The following is an 18700-nucleotide window of genomic DNA, read 5'->3' on the forward strand; positions in this document are numbered from 1 at the left end:
CAATACTTTCCTGGAGAAACTGGACTCTGACTGCATCTCTACTTCAGTAAATGGTAGTAATTTTCAAAGAAGAAAAGCAAAATTTAAGTTTTATTTAAGACCATGTTTCTCAAAGTTTAGTATATACACAAATCACCTGGGGATGTGTTAAAATGCAGATTTTGATTTGGTATATCTGGGGTGGGATGTAGGAGTCTGCATTTCTAACAAGCTCCCAGGATATGATGGTATTGCTTGTCTGCAGACTACACTTTGAGTTAGTAAAGATTTAGGATTTTTTAAGGTGTGAGTGGGCCATTCAACTTAAAAGTTCCAGTAGGCAGTATATCTAGGCTCTAGATTTTAGAAAAGGGAGAGAGACTGGGACTTGAGATATTTGGGAATGATCAACATTTAGAAGGTGATGATATCAGATCAAGATATTATTACAGAATTAGCTTTTGGAAAAAAGGAAGGAAGTCCAAGGATAATCCAAGGAAATCCAAGGTAACATCGTAATATAAGGTGCAGTCGGAGGTCATGAGGCTTAAGAACATAAAGTAGCAGATGAACCAAATTTTCAATGAAAAGCCTTTAATTCCCAAGTTTGTTATATAAATATCAAAAATAGCTACAATTTATTGAGTACTGGATTCCGAGTACTGTACTAAGGGCTTCAATTTTCTCCAAAACACAGGGCATAAGAGATGTCATTAAAATTTTTCTCTAACCACACCCCATTACTCCAAGCTGATGGAAAACTTAATCTGTGTCTTGATTAGGGCTCAACATCACACCTAGGATTGCATGAAGTTTCCAGGGGTCACACTTAGTCCAGTACTCTTAGAGAAGGCCCTCAAGTCTTGACTCAATGCTGGTTACTGCTAATATTCTCCTTTCCCCAGCTTGTTCATACTTTGTGGGTGAGCTGTTTTGCCTACTGAATACCAAGCTTGGGCATGGAATCTTGGCCATGGGTGGTCTCTCTGATGCAGTCCTCCTTGTAGTAGGACTGCATCCATTCCCATCTAAGGTCTTGCGACCTCCTTCACCCATTAAGTTTCCAATATTCCACTCTAGTATTCTTGCCTGGAGAATCCCAGGGATGGAGGAGCCTGGTAGGCTGCCCTCTATGGGGTCGCACAGAGTCGGACATGACTGATGAGACCTAGCAGCAGCAGCATTCCCAGAAGTAGTAACCCCTCTCCTCTGTTATTCCCATTGATTACCACTCACTCAACCAACCTCGAAAGCCTCCAACCTCTCTCCACTGTGGGAAGAGAGAAGTACCTCAATGCGCACAGGTGTTTTGCGTACAAAGGGAACTTTTACTCAATCCAGGGGCAAGGAAAGTCCCGTATTGTGTGCCAGAGCGATTAGGGGTAGAATCCTATCATTCTCTGACATTTTTCTCCAACACTGAGAACAAAACAAATTATTATCCTAATATCTCAACAAATCATCTCACCACATATGCACTGTCCCATGAGATCTTTACAACCACTCCATAAGTATTTCTAATTTTCCATCCTGAAGCTTGGATGAGTTTAAAAACTTGTTTCCAGTCAACTGTGTAGGAGTTATGAGATACTGTGTGCTGGACTCTGGAGCAACGAGGGCGTGGTATTATCGCAGTTCCTATCAAAATACCTTGGTCATATGTCAGTGGCAGTCACCAGACTCAACGTCAGAAACTACACGAAGGCGAAAAGTCTCTGTGTGTGCGCCTCGGATAAAGGGCTGGATTCTGTTAACTTCACTACAGCCCTATTTCAATTTTACAAATTAGACTTTGAAGCTGAAGGTAGAAGTGACTTGCCTACGGTCACAAAGTCATAGGTTTGTTGGGTCCCAGTATGGTGTTCTTTCCATCATATGGTGTTCTCTTCATCAAGCTGAAGAGGCCTGCGAACAGCTCACAGCCTCGCTCCCAGACAAACTCCCAAAATATGACCACTTCAACTTCTATACTCGCCAAGGAAAATTAAACTGGTACTTGAGCCAGAGACTCCACCCAAGCAGCCTCCGAGTCCTACTCAGCGCGCATGCGTCAGGCGGCTCCTCCCGCCCCCGCCCCTTCACTCCTCCGCCTTCCCGCCTCTCCCCGCCCCTTTCCCGCCCGGATGTCTGTCTAGCTTTGCCGGATGTTGTTGTGAGTCCGGGAGACACGTGAGGCACTGCTACGTCATCACAGGCACGCGCAGGAAACATGGCGGCGGCGGGTGTTGTGAGCGGGAAGGTAGGTAACGGCCCTGGAGGGACACTCCAGTTTTTCTCCGGGTAGGGCTGCTTTTGCTGTTTGGAGGCCGGCTGGGGAGGGATGCGAGGGCGTTTCTGTATCGGGAACAGCGTGTAGAGGATGTAGGAGAAGATGCCTAGTTGTCAGCTGTTTTTCTTGAGAATGCCGGCTCAGCCCGGGAATTAAGAGACCTGGCTCCTATTCCAAGACTAGCTAGGCCTTGGCGTGTTTGGTCCGCTCTGCCCCAGGGCGAGAGGCTTTTATCTGTATTGCCTTATCTAAGAGACAGGTGGTTGCTCTATTCCGTTCTTTTTCTGGCTCGATTTTCTCTGACTGTCGTTCTTTCTGTCACTCTTCGGACTCCAGGGATTTTTCTGTCTTCCTTTGAGGCGTCACTGACTCGCCTCTGCCTTCCTCTGCTTCACTCTGGTAAGGCATCTTTGTCCTCTTCGGGGGGAGCTGAAAACAGGTGCTTTGCAGCTCTGCACTTAGAAGAGCGCATTGGATCCATTTTACTAGATTGCCGAGTTGATTGGTGATGGTGAGCAGTAGGGATGTTTCCTCTCAGGGAGCTGGAGATTTACAGCATCCCACCCTTGTTTAGGAAGGCGTTCGTTACGGTATTTATTTCGGACGCAAAGCTGTTATGTTCCCGTGGGAGACTGTGCTGCATTTTTACGGAGTTGGTCATTGACCGCTTCGTTTTTCGTTAGGAGTTAGGATTAGGTGCGGAGGATATTGCATTGCATACTGCCTATTCATGTTCCAAGGGAACGTCTTAATGCCTGTTAGTACTACCGTGGCATACTACTGGCAACATTTACAGTTGCGGGAGTATTTCGTAAACAGTTGGGTGGGGTAATGACTCATCTTATACCAAGGACTATTTCCTTTCCGCGGATAGCTACCCCTGTTCCTTGATTTCACTCATTTTCTTTACGCTGCCCTCTGCATACCATTTTGAATTGAGTGACAGCATTTGTGCTTTAGTGTATGAACTACTAGGCAGAATAACACACTACTTTTACTCTGAATTGTGACCTTGCGAAATTGAGGAAGCATGACTTCTCTGTCCTTCAAGGTCTTTATCTCCAGAATGGATGTGGTGCTAGTCATTATTTCTTGCATTGGAGTTAAGATTATATGAAATGATACAAGCATTAAGAAAGTACGTCCTTCTGCATACTGGATGTTTTAAATGATGGGTTGGTCATCGTTTTCGAGTTTTCTCGGTCTTTGGTTGTCTGTTTTTGTCTTTAGGATGGGTGCTGATCTTCTCGTTGACTCATTACATGTAGTAAGATTTTATTTCTGGACTGATCCAATCTAGGACTTTACAAGAAGGGATCCTTTCTATTTGAACTACATTCAGTCTTTCAGGTGTGGATTGATTTTGATAGAACCTTTGCGATGATGAAGCGGAGTTGTGAAATAGGACTTTTTTCACCTTTTCCTTCCAGGCACTCACTACGTTTCATAATTTGACTGCGTCTTTTACTTACTTTATTTATAAACCGCATTTATTCTCACATATTGCAAACTTACACCATTCTCATCACTGCACCTAAATTTGTTTTTTTTTTCATGCCAAAGGCTGCCCATCTTTCAAATAATTCTGTTGTGACCAGTGAAACTTGCTTATTCCTCCTTCAGCAAATTCAGATCTAGTTAACGGCGTCATCATTTACTTGGTTGCATGTAAAACAAACTTGGAGATGTCCATTTCTGTAACAGCATTTAATCAATAAGATGGTAGGACTAATCAGATCCTACCAGTTTTACCTTAAAGAGATTTCTTAAATTTGCTGCATCCTCTTCATTCAGACATTTAGTCTTGAGTTCTCTGCAGATTTTTCTTCTTTTCTACAGTCTTTTTGCCCAAAGTCTCCTCTCTACACAACCACTAGAGTTATTTTCTAATGCACGAGTCTGATTGTCTCTTGTTTAAAAAAAACAAACAGAAAAGTCTTCATTTTCTTATTGTCACGATTAAAATAATACTCAAGGCTGGTTAACATGGCATTAAAAATCTGTGTTGACTTTCTGGCTTTATCTTATGCTTTTCTACTTCTCAGTCTTGTTTCTTTGGGAAAAGGGGGAGAGGAAAGAAAACACACACGTATATTTGTGAAAGAGAGTGTATATGTGTGTCTCTGTATTTATTTATTCCCCATCCCCACCCCAAAGGTTCAGCTGCTGCTGCTGCTGCTGCTGCTAAGTGGCTTCAGTCGTGTCCGACTGTGCGACCCCATAGACGGCAGCTCACCAGGTTCCCCAGTCCTGGGGATTCTCCAGGCAAGAACACTGGAGTGGGTTGCCATTTCCTTCTCCAATGCATGAAAGTGAAAAGTGAAAGTGAAGTTGCTCAGTCCTGTCCGACTCTTAGCGACCCCATGGACTGCAGCCCACCAGGCTCCTCCGTCCATGGGATTTTCCAGGCAAGAGTACTGGAGTGGGGTGCCATTGCCTTCTCCAAGGTTCAGCTAAGACCTGTCTAATTAGAAACCTAGGGCAGTGAATGTTAACCAAGACTTAGGAATCACGTGTGGTACTTTTAAAACTATGGATGCTGCGTCACAGCCCAATTCTATTGATTAGAACCTCACGGAGTTGAGATCTAGGATATAGAGTAACTTTCCTACTGAGTCTACTTGCTTGAAGCTTTGATTCTAGGAAGTCGTGTGGTGAGGAAGTTAATGTCTGTCATATGGAGAAGCAGTGTAAGATAACAGGTAAGAGCATGGACTCTGGAGAGCCAAGCCAGTTTCAAAAACTAACTTCACACTTACTAGTGACATCAGTCAAATTACTTAATGTCTCTTTGTTTCAGTTTCCTTATCTGTAATACAGGGATGATAATAGTATGTACTTCATGGAATTTTTAGGATTGATAAGGAAATGTATTAGAACAAAGCCTGGCATATAGTGTGTAGATCCTGTGTAGGTGTTATTCATCATCTTGATTTCCCTGCAAGTCAGTAGTTAAGTATGGTAGAATTCTCTTTGTGACCCCATGGACTGCAGCACGCCTGGCTTCCTTGTCCATCACCAACTCTTGGGGCTTGCTCAAACTCATGTCCATCAAGTCCATGATGCCATCCAACCATTTCATACTCTGTCATCCCCTTCTCCTGCCTTCAATCTTGCCCAACATCAGGGTCTTTTCAAATGAGTCAGTTCTTCTCATCAGGTGGCCAGAGCTTCAACATCAGTCCTTCCAATGAATATTCAGTACTGATCTCCTTTAGGATGGACTGGTTGGATCTCCTTGTTGTCCAAGGGACTCTCAAGAGTCTTCTCCAACACCACAGTTCAAAAGCATCAATTCTTCGGCACTCAGCCTTCTTTGTAGTCCAACTCTCACATCCATGCATGACCACTGGAAAAACCATAGCCTTGAGTAGATGGACCTTTGTTGGCAAAGTAATGTCTCTGCTTTTGAATATGCTATCTAGGTTGATCATAACTTTTCTTCCAAGGAGCAAGCATCTTAATTTCATGGCTGCAGTCACCATGTGCAGTGATTTTGGAGCCCAGAAAAATAAAATCAGCCACTGTTTCCACTGTTTCCCCATCTACTTGCCATGAAGTGATGGGACTGGATGCCATGATCTAAGTTTTTTGAATGTTGAGTTTTAAATTCTAATTCTCAGTGTTTTTTAGAATTTGAAAAATACCTTGTTTTAGAAGTCACAGGGAGTTCTCTAGGGGTCGAATGGTTAGAACTCTGTGCTTCCTCTGCTGGGGAACTGGGTTGCTGCATAGTGTGGCCAGCCCCCTCCAAAGTCATGTGGTTGTGATGAATGAGAAGCCATCACGGTAGGGCAGTGGTGAAGGAGACGGAGCCTGAATGCTGGAGTCCAGAACTGGGCTCCACTGCTGTGTAGCTGTGTTACTTTGGGCAAATGTCTGAACTTTCTGTGCACCAGTTTTCTCATTTGAGAAATGGGAGCTAATGATTTAATAGGAGCTAATGATGTAGGATGGGAGCTAATGATTATTTTCCATCATGGGGTTGTGGAGAGGATTAAATGAGTTAATATTTGCAAGGCATTTAGAATAGTGCCTGGTATCAGATAAGTGCTTAATAAATATTAACTGCTGTTATTATTATTGTTAAGGAAGATCTTTCAGACTGTCTTAAAGTTGTAAGGTTATTATTTGTTTGGAAATAGTTGAGTATTTGTTTTTTGCTGCCTTTTTCTACAAAGAGATTAAAGCTGCCCCAAAATACTAAAGCACTATAGTTATGTAAAATAAATTGGAGGGAAAAAAGGCAAAAGGAAAGTAAAGAATTGACATATCACTATATACGCTTAACGTGCACAGCCTGATGGTTTGATTTATATGTATTGTGAGATGATTACCACAGTAGGTTCAGCTAACTCTTCTTCTCATATAGATCCTTCTATATGAGGATAGATCTTCTCACGTAGATTGTGTTGTGAATTTTTAGGGGAGAAATAGGGCCACTCCCTGCAAAAGCTGTCCTGCTTTAGGATAATTAATGGACTAAGTTGACTTATCACAAAAGAGGCAGGAGAAAAGAGATCGTTAGAAGTAGGTTTTGGCCTTTATACCCAGTGCCTATGAGGGTTGCAGTTTTCTTTTATTCATTTACAGAATATTTATTAAACACCTGCTTTTTTCCAGGCACTATTCTAGGCATTCAGGATACATTAGATAGTCCTTACCTTGGAAATGACAGATTTCAGTTTTTCAGAAGGAAAATATTCACTAAAATCCACCCCCTTATCGTGTTTAAATAAATTCAGTGAGTTTCAGGTTTTTGAACTGGTGCTGTTAATACTGATGTTTGTTTTCTTGAGGCTTGTAGACTAGACTCATCCTCATGAGGGCAAGGTCTGAAATGTTTCACCTGTATCTGGCATAGATGCTGTCACAGAGTATGTATTCACTGAGGAGGAAAGAGCAAGAAAATAGAGGGAAAATAAAATGAAGGGGGATTAGAGGAAGAGTGATGGGTTCACTGAAAGCGCTCTAGTTTTGGACTTGAAAAGTCCTGTGTTAGTATATTTGCATTTCTCTCTAGGCCTGTGGTTTTTTACTGTGATTGTGGTAGATTTTGGTTCTGTTGAAAATAGCTTGAAACAATTGGGAAATCACCTGTTATTTTTTTTTCCTGAGTTTTTTTTTTTTTTTAATGGTTTTCTTAGGAAGAATTTATTTTGTAGCTTAAATTTGGCCCTTTCCAGTTCCTTTTAGATACGTTTATAGTCCTGTGAAATCCTGTGCTTAAGAAAGATTGATATTTATTATCTGGTAGGTTTCCCTGGAGAATTTTCTTAGACTGTATATGTGTTAGTTGCTCAGTCATGTCTGACTCTTTGTGACCCCATAGACTGTAGTCTGCCAAGCTTCTCTGTCCATGGCATTCCCCAGGCAAGAATGCTGGAGTGGATTGCCATTCCATTCTCCAGAGAACATCCCAACCCAGGGATCGAACCCTGGTCTCCTGCATTGCAGGCAGATTCTTTACTGTTTGAGCTACAGGCAAGTCCTTTTCTTAGACTAGATCTTATTAAATGGTAGTATCTTCTTGGTTTAGGATACAATGAATATGTCTTCCTTATTTTTCTGGCATTGTTTAACAAACATTTGAGTACTTTCTGTGTGCTGAGTTCTTTATTGTTGACACAGCACAGTAGTTTGCCATTTTAATAAGTCATTTCAATCTATGATTTAATAAAAACATGACTTGGGGAAAGAATTTAAATATTGTTTGCTTTGATGGGTTTTAGTTGCTGAGACTAAATGAAAGGAAGGAAATCCTTTTGAAATTTGTTTACTGTTTCTTGCACAGTCTGTGGCGTGTCTGTAGTCATTGGCATAAGAGAAGTCCTTCATTAAATCCTCATTATACCTCCTGTACTGCCTTCCTGTCTCACACGGTTTGGCACACTGATGCACTTAAGAAGCATTAGTAGTTCTGCCTGCCCTTTATTGAGAGCTGTACTATCCTCAGTGTCTCTCTGTCTTCACTCTCAGAAGTTGTGTGGTTTGTTACTCTTAAAACCACCTGTGTTCTACATTTCTCTGAGTTACACAGTCATTACTGACTGCTGCTGCTGCTGCTCCTCCTAAGTCGCTTCAGTCGTGTCTGACTCTGTGCAACCCCATAGACGGCTGCCCACCAGCCTCCGCCATCCCTGGGATTCTCCAGGCAAGAACACTGGAGTGGGTTGCCATTTCCTTCTCCAATGCATGAAAGTGAAAAGTGAAAGTGAAGTCGCTCAGTCGTGTCCGACTCTTAGTGACCCCATGGACTGCAGCCTACCAGGCTCCTCCATCCATGGGATTTTCCAGGCAAGAGTGCTGGAGTGGGGCGCCATTGCCTTCTCCTTCGTGACTGACTAACATGCCCCAAATAAAACTCACTGTTTACATTCTCTCTTCTGTATTCTCCCTCTCGGTGAATAAGCACATACACTCAGTTTTGTCCTCGAGTCTTCTCCCTTCACCTCCCACGTCTAATCAGTCATGACGTCCTGTCATTTTGACCTTGGAATTAGCATTCTAAGCCATCTGCCTTTCTTCATCCCACTGCCGCTGCCTTGGTTCAAGCCACCATGAATTGCTTCCTCTGTGGATTATTGCAGCTGTTCTTTCTTGGCTCTCCAGCTGGTGTGTTGGTTTTGAAAAGGCAGGTCTGACATGGCATTCCTCTGCTAGAACTTTCTAGTGACTTTTAGTGGTAAATAATTGTCTTCAAGGTAAACTCCAAACTCCCAAATTCCTGAGCATGGTTTAAAAACATTGTAGTCACTGGGGGCTTTCCAGATGGTAAACAATCTGCCCGCAGTGTGGGAGACCTGGGTTCGATCCCCGGGTTGGGAAGATCTCCTGGAAGGGAATGGCAACCCACTGCAGTATTCTTGTCTGGAGAATTCCATGGACAGAGGATCCTGGTGAGCTACAGTCTATAGGGTTGCAAAGAGTTGGACACGACTGAGCGACTGACACACATCATCTGATTTGGTTCCTGCTCTTGTGTCGAAACTGTTAGTCACTGCTTGTCGATCAGGGTTGCAGCCATTAATGAAACTACTCTCTGCATAGAACACATACCCTCTGCCAAGAACATACACCCTCTTTGAGGTAACATTGCCATTCTTCAGGTCTCGGGCTGTATGTCACTCTAGTTAAAGTCTTTCTGATTTCTCATCCTGCCTGACCCCTTTCATGTAGGGTGGAGGTGTTGGTTGCTCAGTCATGTGCGACTGACTCTGCCACCCCGTGTATTGTAGCCCGCCGGGCTGCTCTGTCTGTGGAATTCTCTAGGTGAGAAGACTATAGTGTGTAGCCATCTCCTTTAGGGTCTGCTTTGGCAACTGTTTACATATTTATTAAATCATACGTTGCTTTTATCTGTTTCCTTGTCCTAACCCCCAATTAGATTGCTATGAAGACAGTGACTGAATCTTACTTATTTGTACCCAGAAGCGTGCTCAGTGCCTGGCACTGTGCAGGCATTCACTATATAACTATTGAAGAAATAACTGTGATTGACATCTCATACAAGATCCTGTGTACACTTCTGTCACATTTTTCTATGATCGTTGACTTACATGACATTACTAGTTAGTCAGACACTTTTTATGATGTATGTTTTTCCACCAGCACTTTTTATCTCCAAATCTAGTTGGTGCTACGTAAATGTGAATGAGTAAAGAAACTTAAATCAGGTTAGGTGGAATGCAGATTGGATGTGTTTGGATAGGCTCTACTTGTGTCCTTTTGAAGGACTTAGTAGAAGTTGTTTGCACAGAGAAGGTATAAAAGGGTGTTCTAGGTAGAAGGAACAGAATGCACACAGCACGCAAAGGCACAAGGCTTTGAGGAACAGGGAAATTCAGAGGGGCCCGAGGCACGAAGTATTGAGGAGTGACAGGTGTTGCATAGTTGTAGAAGGAAAGGGTGGAGTCAGAAGATTTTTAAGCTCAGGTGTGGTATGGTGAGACATACATTTTATAAAGGTCATTTTTGTCAGTTGTTATATACTATACAGTTTACACAGATTATTGGAAGGTGACTAGATTGGGGAGGAGTGATCAGAATATTATTTTAGTAACCCAGGCTAAAAATGATGAAGGGTCAGTGTCAGGGGAAGGTTTGAGGGGTTTTAGGAGGTAGCATGGGGATGGTGAAAGAGACATTTAGGTACTGGGTGGAGGGGTTGTCTTACAGTTGGGAATATCAGAGGAGCAGATTTAGGATAAAACATACTGAGTGTAAGATGTCTGTGGATGGTTCAAGTGGAGACATCCAGTGGGTGCTTACATATTTCTCATTAGAGTTTCTGGGCTTATTCTGGCATTTCCTGCAGATAACATCTCTGATAAAAACTTTAAATTACTTATATGCTGAATAGTGTTAAAACTGAATTTTGTAACTTTTTTGTTGTTAAATTTAGCTTAAAAATTCATAGTTGCTAAAGCTCAGAATGTATGTTGTGTATAGTAGGTGTTGGATTTCCAGTTTTGGATAGAGATTTAGGGCAAGGATTTTGTCCCTAAAGCCTAAATTTCAAATATTAGTTGAATGTTTTATCTTTAGTCTTTGAAAATAGAGATTATAGTAATACAGATAAAAATCCAATTCCAGTAAGGAACAAAATTAAAAATTATCTGCCATTGTATTGTGCAACTTTATTCTAATTTCTGCTAAATTAAGAGGTCAGTAAGTTTATTCTAAATAATTTGCTGTGGTTCCCAGAGTACTTTTAATGAGTTGTGTGGGACATGGTTTCTTTGGTAAAGGAAAAAAAAATCTGCAGTTTCTGTCGCAGGCTGTCATTGGAAGTTTTATAAATATAATTACCTAGTTAGGCATCTTAGCAAATATTTAAGACCATTTTATTCCAAATAGAGAACTTTTCTCCTTTTTTAGTACCTTTAGAAATTCTACCCCCCTCCCACCCCCAAGAGGGTGGGAAGCAATTAGAATGCTCTAGCTTGTGTCAAGATTTTACCCTTTTTATAAAAGTACCAGGTATACAGGCAAGGAACTTTTATCTTGTTTATTTTTTCTGCTCTCCATGGTGTCTGGCACATAATAAGTGCCCAATAAAAGTTTGTTGAATTAAGTTTAGATAATTGATTTATCACCACCAAGTGGCAAGTCTTTGAATGTGCTTGATACTTTCTGTTCGCTATGGACACTTAATCCCCAAAGAAAAATAGATAGGGTGTGATTTTAAAAAAAATTTTGGCAGCAGGATCAGCTTTTTTTTTTTTTTCCAGTAGGATACTTCTGCCATGTGTTCACTTTTATACAGGGTTTTGCGGTGTAAAATAGACTTTCCTGTAAGTTGTTTTTTATACAGCTTTATTGAGGTACTAATTGACAAACAGTAAGTAGCACATAGTGTGTATAATTTGATAACTTTTAATGCACTATAGACCCATCAGTAAAATCAAGATAATGACATATCTACCACTCAAAAGTTTCCTCTTGACGTATTGTAATCTGTCACTACCATCATCCAGTCCACAGGCAACCACTGAGCGCTTTTTGTGACTAGATTAGTTTGTACTTTCTGCAGTTTTATATAAATGGAATTATATGGCATGTACTCTAGTTTTGGCCTTTCTTTATTCAGCATAATTATTTTGAGGTTCATTCATGTTGTTGCATGTATCATTAGTTCATAATTCCTTTTTATTGCCAAGTAGTATCCTGTCCTATAGGTATATGGGTTTATTCATTGATCTACTGATGGACACTTTTTTTTTCACTTCTGGCTTTACAAATAAAGTTTCTGTGAACATTGATGTATGAATCTTTGTATGACTATATGCTTTGTATTTTGTCAGGCAAATACCTAGGTGTAGAATGGCTGGATCATAACGTTAGTTGCGGGCTTCCTGGATAGCTCAGCAGGCAAAGACTCCACCTGCAGTGCAGGAGACACGGGAGTCGCAAGTTTGATCCTTCGGTCAGTAAGATTCCCTGGAGGAGTAAATGGCGACCCCCTCCAGTATTCTTGCCTGGAGAACCCCATGGACAGAGGAGCCTTGTGGGCTACAGTCCACATGGTCACAGAGACTCAGGCTGAGCACATGGCACAATGTAAATTGGATATTTAGGATTTCAAAAAGCTGGCAAACTATTTTCCAGACCATTTTACATTCCCACTGGTGGTGTATAAAGGTTCTAGTTGCTCTACATCTTTGTTAGCATTTGGCATGTTAGTTTTAAAAGTTATAGTCATTTTAATAGATGGTTTCAGTTTGCAGTTCCCTAATGACTTAGCAACTAAAAACAGCAACAGCGACTTAACGATGTTGAGCATTTTTTTCATGTGATTTTATGTCATCCCTATATTTTGTTTGGTGAAGTGTCTGTTTAAACCTTTTGCCCTTTTTCTAATTTTCAAATTTTTTGTTCATTTTCTTGTTACTGAATTTTGAGAGTTATTTATAAAAATAACTGGATGTAAGTCCTTTATTGCACATACAACATGACTTGCGTGTATTTTCTCCACCTGAGCTGTGACTTTTCATTTGCTTAATGTCTTTTGAAGAGAAGTTTTCAATTTGATGATTTACCAGTCTTTTATGCTTTTGGCATCATTTCTAAATTTTTTGTTGTGTTGAACCCAAGGCCACATAAATTTTCTGCTTAAAGCTTTGTAGTTTTAAGTTTTACATCTAAGTCTTGTTCTGTTTGATTTGTGTATGTAGTGTGATGTATGGGTTGAAGTTTTATTTTTTTGTACATAGGTATCCATTTATTTGAGCACTGTTAAAAAAACTATAAATTTAATTTTCTTAATTTATACTGTACTACTCAGGGCAGATTATCTTTTTCATCTGGTGAGTATTGGTGGCTATGTCTCTTAGATTTGTTTTAATTTGTCAAATTCATGAGTATGAATTTTTCATGAATATTCTCGGTATCTTTTTTACTTGGGTACATCTGTAGTGATGTTAAAGTTCTAATTCCTAATATTGGTAGTTTGTGTTGTTTGTTTTTTCCTCATCTGTTTGGCTAGAGTTTTAACCAGTTTTATTTAAAACTGGTTAAACTTTTTTGTATTTTATTTAAACTTTTTTATATTTTATTGATTTCTACTCTGATCTTTATTTCTTCCTGCCTTCTTTGGGTTTAATTGGCATTTCTTTTACTAGTTTCTTAAAGTAGATGCTGAGGTTATTAACTTGAGACCTTTTTTCTTTTCTGATAAAGGCGTGGAACCCTGTGTGTTTCCCACTAAGCACTGGTTTACTGGCATCGCACAGACACGCACAGGTTTTAATATGATAAGCTTGCATTTTGGTTCTGTTCAAACACTTTCTAATTCCCCTTTGATTTCTTCTTGACCCTTGGGTATTTAGAAATATGTCATTAATTTCCAGATATGTGAGAATGTGCCAAAGATATTCCTATTACTGATTCATAATTTGATTCCATTGTGGTCACAGAATGTACTTGAATTCTTTTATGTTTATTGGTATTTGTTTTATGGCTCAAATTTTTTTTTTTTTTTTTGGTGGCTCAATTTTTGATCTGTCTTAGCAAATGTTTTGTGTATATTTGGAAGAATGAGTATTCTTTCAAATATTCAAATGAATACGCGTTCAAGTAAGTATTCAAATGAGTACTGATGGATGGAATGTTTTGTAAGCATAAATTAGGGTCCAGTTGGTTGATGGTGTTATCAAGTCTTCTGTATTATTACTGATTTTCTTTCTATCATTTGATCAGCTATTGAGAGGGGTTTGCAATTTTGCAGTAATTGTGGACTTGTTTATTTCTTCTTGCAGTCCTGTCACTTTATGCTTCATGTTTTTTCAAAGTCATATTAGGCGCATAAACATTTAGGATTGTTAGATCATCTTGAACCATTGACCACTTTATCATTAGGAAATTATCTTTCTAACCAGTAATATTTCTCTTGCCATGATGTTTTATTTTTGTCTGATATTAATATAGTCATTCTAGTTTTTTTCTAATTAGTGTTAGTATATCTTTTCACCTTTTTCTTTTTAACTCATTTGTGTCTCTATATTTAAAATGCTTTTCTTGCAGGTAGCATAGAATTGGGCTTACTTTTCAATCTGATACTCTTTTTAGTTGGAGTCTTTAGGTAATTTGTATTTAATGAGGTATGGTTAAATTTAAGTCTTACAATCTTGCTAATTTTTATTGTGCCATCTCTTCTTTGTTCCATTTTCTTTTTCTGCCTTTTTTGTGACTAATCAAGTGGTTTTCATTATTCTAAGTTTTATTTCCTTTGTTGACAATTAACCGTTAACTCTTATTTTAGTGGTTGCTTTAAGGCCGGTAGTATCATCATTAGCTTATGACATTTACCTTCAGGAGTTATGCTGCTTCACATAAGGTATAAAAACCTAGAACGATATACCTTCATTTCTCTTCTCCCGACTTTTGTGCTATTTTTCTTATTTTACTTTTGCATATAGTGCAAACTTAACAAAAACATAGATTCATTTCTTTTTAAAAAATTGTATTTGTTTTCGGCCGTGCTGGGTCTCTGTTGCTGACCGTGGACGTTCTCTAGTAGAGATGCCTGGACCTGTCATGGCGGTGGCGCTTCTTGTTGCGGAGCACGGGCTCGGGGGTGCGCGGGCTTCAGCGGCTGTGGCCTGTGGGCTCGAGAGCGCAGGCTCAGTAGCTGCAGTGCGCAGGCTTAGGTGCCCCACAGTTTATGGAATCTCTCAGACCAGGGATCAAACCTCTGTTCCCTGCATTGGCAGACGGATTCTTAACCACTGGACTGTCAGGGAAGTCCACGTGTATATGAAAGTGAAGTGAAAGTGGCTCAGTCGTGTCCGACTCTTTGTGACCCCATGGACTGACTATTACAGTCCATGGAATTCTCCAGGCCAGAATACTGGAGGGGGTAGCCTTTCCCTTCTCCAGGGGATCTTCCCCACTCAGGGATCAAACCCACGTCTCCCAAATTGCAGGATTCTTGACCAGCTGAGTCCCTAGGGAAGCCCCCACATGTATTGATTTCTTTATTTAGGCTTTAAACAAAGGGATTTGATTAACAAAAATATATATATTTATTCACATAGTTACCATTTTTGGTGCCTATCATTTCTGTATGGATCCACATTTCCTTCTAATGTAATCTGTTCTTCCTGAAAAACTTATTAAACATTTGTAATGTAGGTCTGTTAGTGATGAAGTTTTTAAGCTTTTATATATCTGAAAAAGTCTTTATCTCTCTTTTAGATTTTTTTTTTTTTTAATTTAGTTATGGCTGTGCTGGGTCTTTGTTGCACTGGGTCTTCCTCCAAGGAGGAAGGAGGAAAACTTTGGGAAGTGATGGATGTGTTTGTGGCTTGATGGGGATAGTCTCCTGGGTATATACTTATACACAACTTACCAAGATGTATATGTTAAATATGTATAGCTTCTTATATGTCAGTCATTCCTCAATAAAGTGATTTTATTTATTTATTTATTTTTATTTTATTTTAATTTTTAACTTTACAATATTGTATTGGTTTTGCCATATATCAACGTGACCGCCACAGGTATACACGTGTTCCCTATCCTGAACCCTCCTCCCTCCCAATAAAGTGATTTTAAAAAAAGCATTGCTCCATTGTTTTCGATCTCCATTGTTTCTTAAAAGGAATCTTCTATAATCACTATGCTTAATTTTTTTTCCCCTCTGGCTCATTAAGATTTTCTGTGTGTTACTGATTTTGCATAATTTGATTGGTCGTAGTTTAGTCACTAAGTCATTTCCAACTGTTGTGATCCCGTGAACTGTAGCCTGTCAAGCTCCTCTGTCCATGAGATTCTCCAGGCAAGAATACTGGAGTGGATTGCCATTTCCTTCTCCAGAGGATCTTCCTGACCCAGGAATCGAACCCAGGTCTCCTGCATTGCAGGCAGATGATTTACCAACTGAGCTATGAGGGAAGCTCATAATACATTGTAATTTGATTAATACACTGTAGTTTGATTACAGTGTGCCTTTAAATGATTTTCTTTGATTCTTGCTTTCATTTTAGAGTTCATTGGTATGTATATCTATGGGTTTACAGTCTTAGTCAAATTTGAATAAACTTTTGCAATTATTTTATCTAAAAAGGTTTTTTTTGTTTCTTTTCTCAGTCAACTCTTTCAGGTACATCAGTTATGTTAATACATACACTAGATCAGTTGCAATTTCCCTCCAGCTCATTGATGTTTTGTTCACTTTTTTTCTCAGCCCCCTCCCCTTTTGTGTTTTGTTTTATATAGTTATTGCTGTAACTTCAAGTTCATTATTCTTCTAAAATATTTAATCTGCCAATACCCCATTAAGTGTATTTTTTATCTCAGAGTTTGTATTTTTCATCTCTAGAAGTTCGTTTGGATCTGTTATATTTTTGATGTCTTAGCAAGTTGTAACTTGTTTCGAGTGTCCTCAACAATAGAGAATTTAGTTATAATAATGTTTTAATGTCTTTCCCTGTGTTATTAATTGTGTCATATTTAATTGGTTTATTTTCCCCCTTATTGTGAGTCATATCTTTCTGATTGTTTTTTTGGTACCAGATGCCAAAATCTATCTGGTAGTTGTTTTTTTTTTTTTTAGCCAAATGTCAATGTTGTGAATTTATATATATATATATAATTTTTTTTTTCCCTGTAAAATATTCTTGAGTTTTACCCTAGAAGACACTCACTTGTGTGGAAACGATTTGATGCCTTTGGGACTTGCTTTTAAGCCTTGTGAGATGTGGTCAGCACAGCTTTTGCTTTCTTGAAGTATAGTTGATTTACAGTGTTGTGTTAGTTTGCAGTGTACAGCAAAGGGATTCATTTATATGTATATTTTCACATTCTTCTCATTATGGTTTATTGAAGGATATTGAATATGTTTCCCTGTGCTATACAGTAGGGCCTTGTTTTTGTCAGCACAGCATTTCATGTAAGACCAACAGTGCCCACCGCTGAGGCAAGACTGTTCTGAGCATCTACCTAGTGCCCTGTGATTTGTTAGTTTTCCTGCACTGATGAGGGGCTTCCCGGGTGGTCAAATGGTACAGAATCTGCCTGCAGTGCAGAAGACCTGGGTTTGATGCCTGGGTTGGGAAGATCCCCTGGAGAAGGAAATGGCAACCTGCTCCAGTATTCGTGCATGGAGAATTCCATGGACAGAGGAGCTGGTGGGTCCATGGAGTCACAAAGAGTTAATACCAGAACAGTGTTCACACATGCTAAGCCTTAAATTGATTGTCTTTTCCATTATGTACTCTTTGGACAAATAAAACTTGTCTGAGCAGACATGAGTCTCAATCCCGGAATAATGGAAATTGTTGTTTTTGTTCAGTTCCCAGGTTATGTCCGACTCTTTGTGACCCATGGATGCCAGGCTTCTCTGGCCTTCATTATCTCTTGGAGTTTGCTGAAATTCATGTCCATTGATTGAGTCAGTGATGCTATCTAACCATCTCATCCTCTGCCACCCTCTTCTCCTTTTGCTTCCTGTGTTTCCCAGCATCAGGGTCCTTTCCAGTGAGTCCGCTCTTCTCATCAGGTGGCCAAAGTAGAGTAATAGAAGAACTTTGATCAAATCACTTCTGGGACTTTCCTGGCGGTCCAGTGGTTGGTCTCTGTGCTTCCACTGTGGGCGACATGGGTGTGGTCCCTGGTCACGGAACTGGGATCCTGCATGCTGCATGACCGAAAAAAAAAAATTACTCCTTGCCTTTTTTTCCCCTCAATTGCAAAGTGGCAATGATAACATGTATCTAATAGAATTGTGAGGATCAAATGTGGTAATGTAGAAATGCTTTGTAAAGTAAGGAATAGTAAAAGTATTACATGGCCAATAATAGCATTTGAACTTTTCTTTTTATTTTACATTAGAAATTATTAACAAAACCAGAGTAAGGAAATTGGAAGCATGTTTTACTAAAAGTATTGAACATTACCTTAGATGAAATTCCTGGTATCATAATTGTTCCCTGTTACAAAATAATTTTTCATATCAAACAAGCCTTAGAGATAGCTTTTCAGATATTAACCATTACTATTGGTAAATGGAGGAAGCAGAATGTCCTGTGGCAGTCTCATCCTCCTCAGGAATCAATTCACTGTGGAGTTTAATGAAGAAATACCATCTTTCATGCTGTTGTCAGTGGAGAAGGCAATGGCACCCCACTCCAGTACTCTTGCCTGGAAAATCCCATGGATGGAGGAGCCTGGTGGGCTGCAGTCCATGGGGTCGCTAAGAGTTGGGAACGACTGAACGACTTCACTTTCACTTTTCACTTTCATGCATTGGAGAAGGAAATGGCAACCTACTCCAGTGTTCTTGCCTGGAGAGTCCCAGGGACAGAGGAGCCTAGTGGGCTGCCGTCTATGGGGTCGCACAGAGTCGGACATGACTGAAGCGACTTAGCAGCAGTTGTCAGAGGATCAAATTCTGTTTTTGGCTTCACTACACAACTTGCAGATCTCAGTTCCCCAAACAGAGGTTGAACC

General features: G+C 39.9%; 1 protein-coding gene across 2 annotated transcripts in view; it reads left to right on the plus strand.

Annotated features, from left to right (window-relative positions):
* The first annotated feature begins 2166 nt into the window (after positions 1-2166).
* TBC1D15 (TBC1 domain family member 15) overlaps positions 2167-18700 on the plus strand; it is a 74377-nt gene continuing 57843 nt past the window's right edge. For both annotated transcript variants that reach the window (XM_005206017.5, XM_002687169.7), the window contains exon 1: positions 2167-2218. In XM_005206017.5, the coding sequence (XP_005206074.1) occupies positions 2189-2218 (30 nt within the window). In that variant the 5' untranslated portion in view covers positions 2167-2188. The remainder of the gene's footprint in view (positions 2219-18700) is intronic.

The sequence above is a fragment of the Bos taurus genome, chromosome 5 (genome assembly GCF_002263795.3).
Source record: "Bos taurus isolate L1 Dominette 01449 registration number 42190680 breed Hereford chromosome 5, ARS-UCD2.0, whole genome shotgun sequence".
Lineage (NCBI taxonomy): Eukaryota > Metazoa > Chordata > Mammalia > Artiodactyla > Bovidae > Bos > Bos taurus.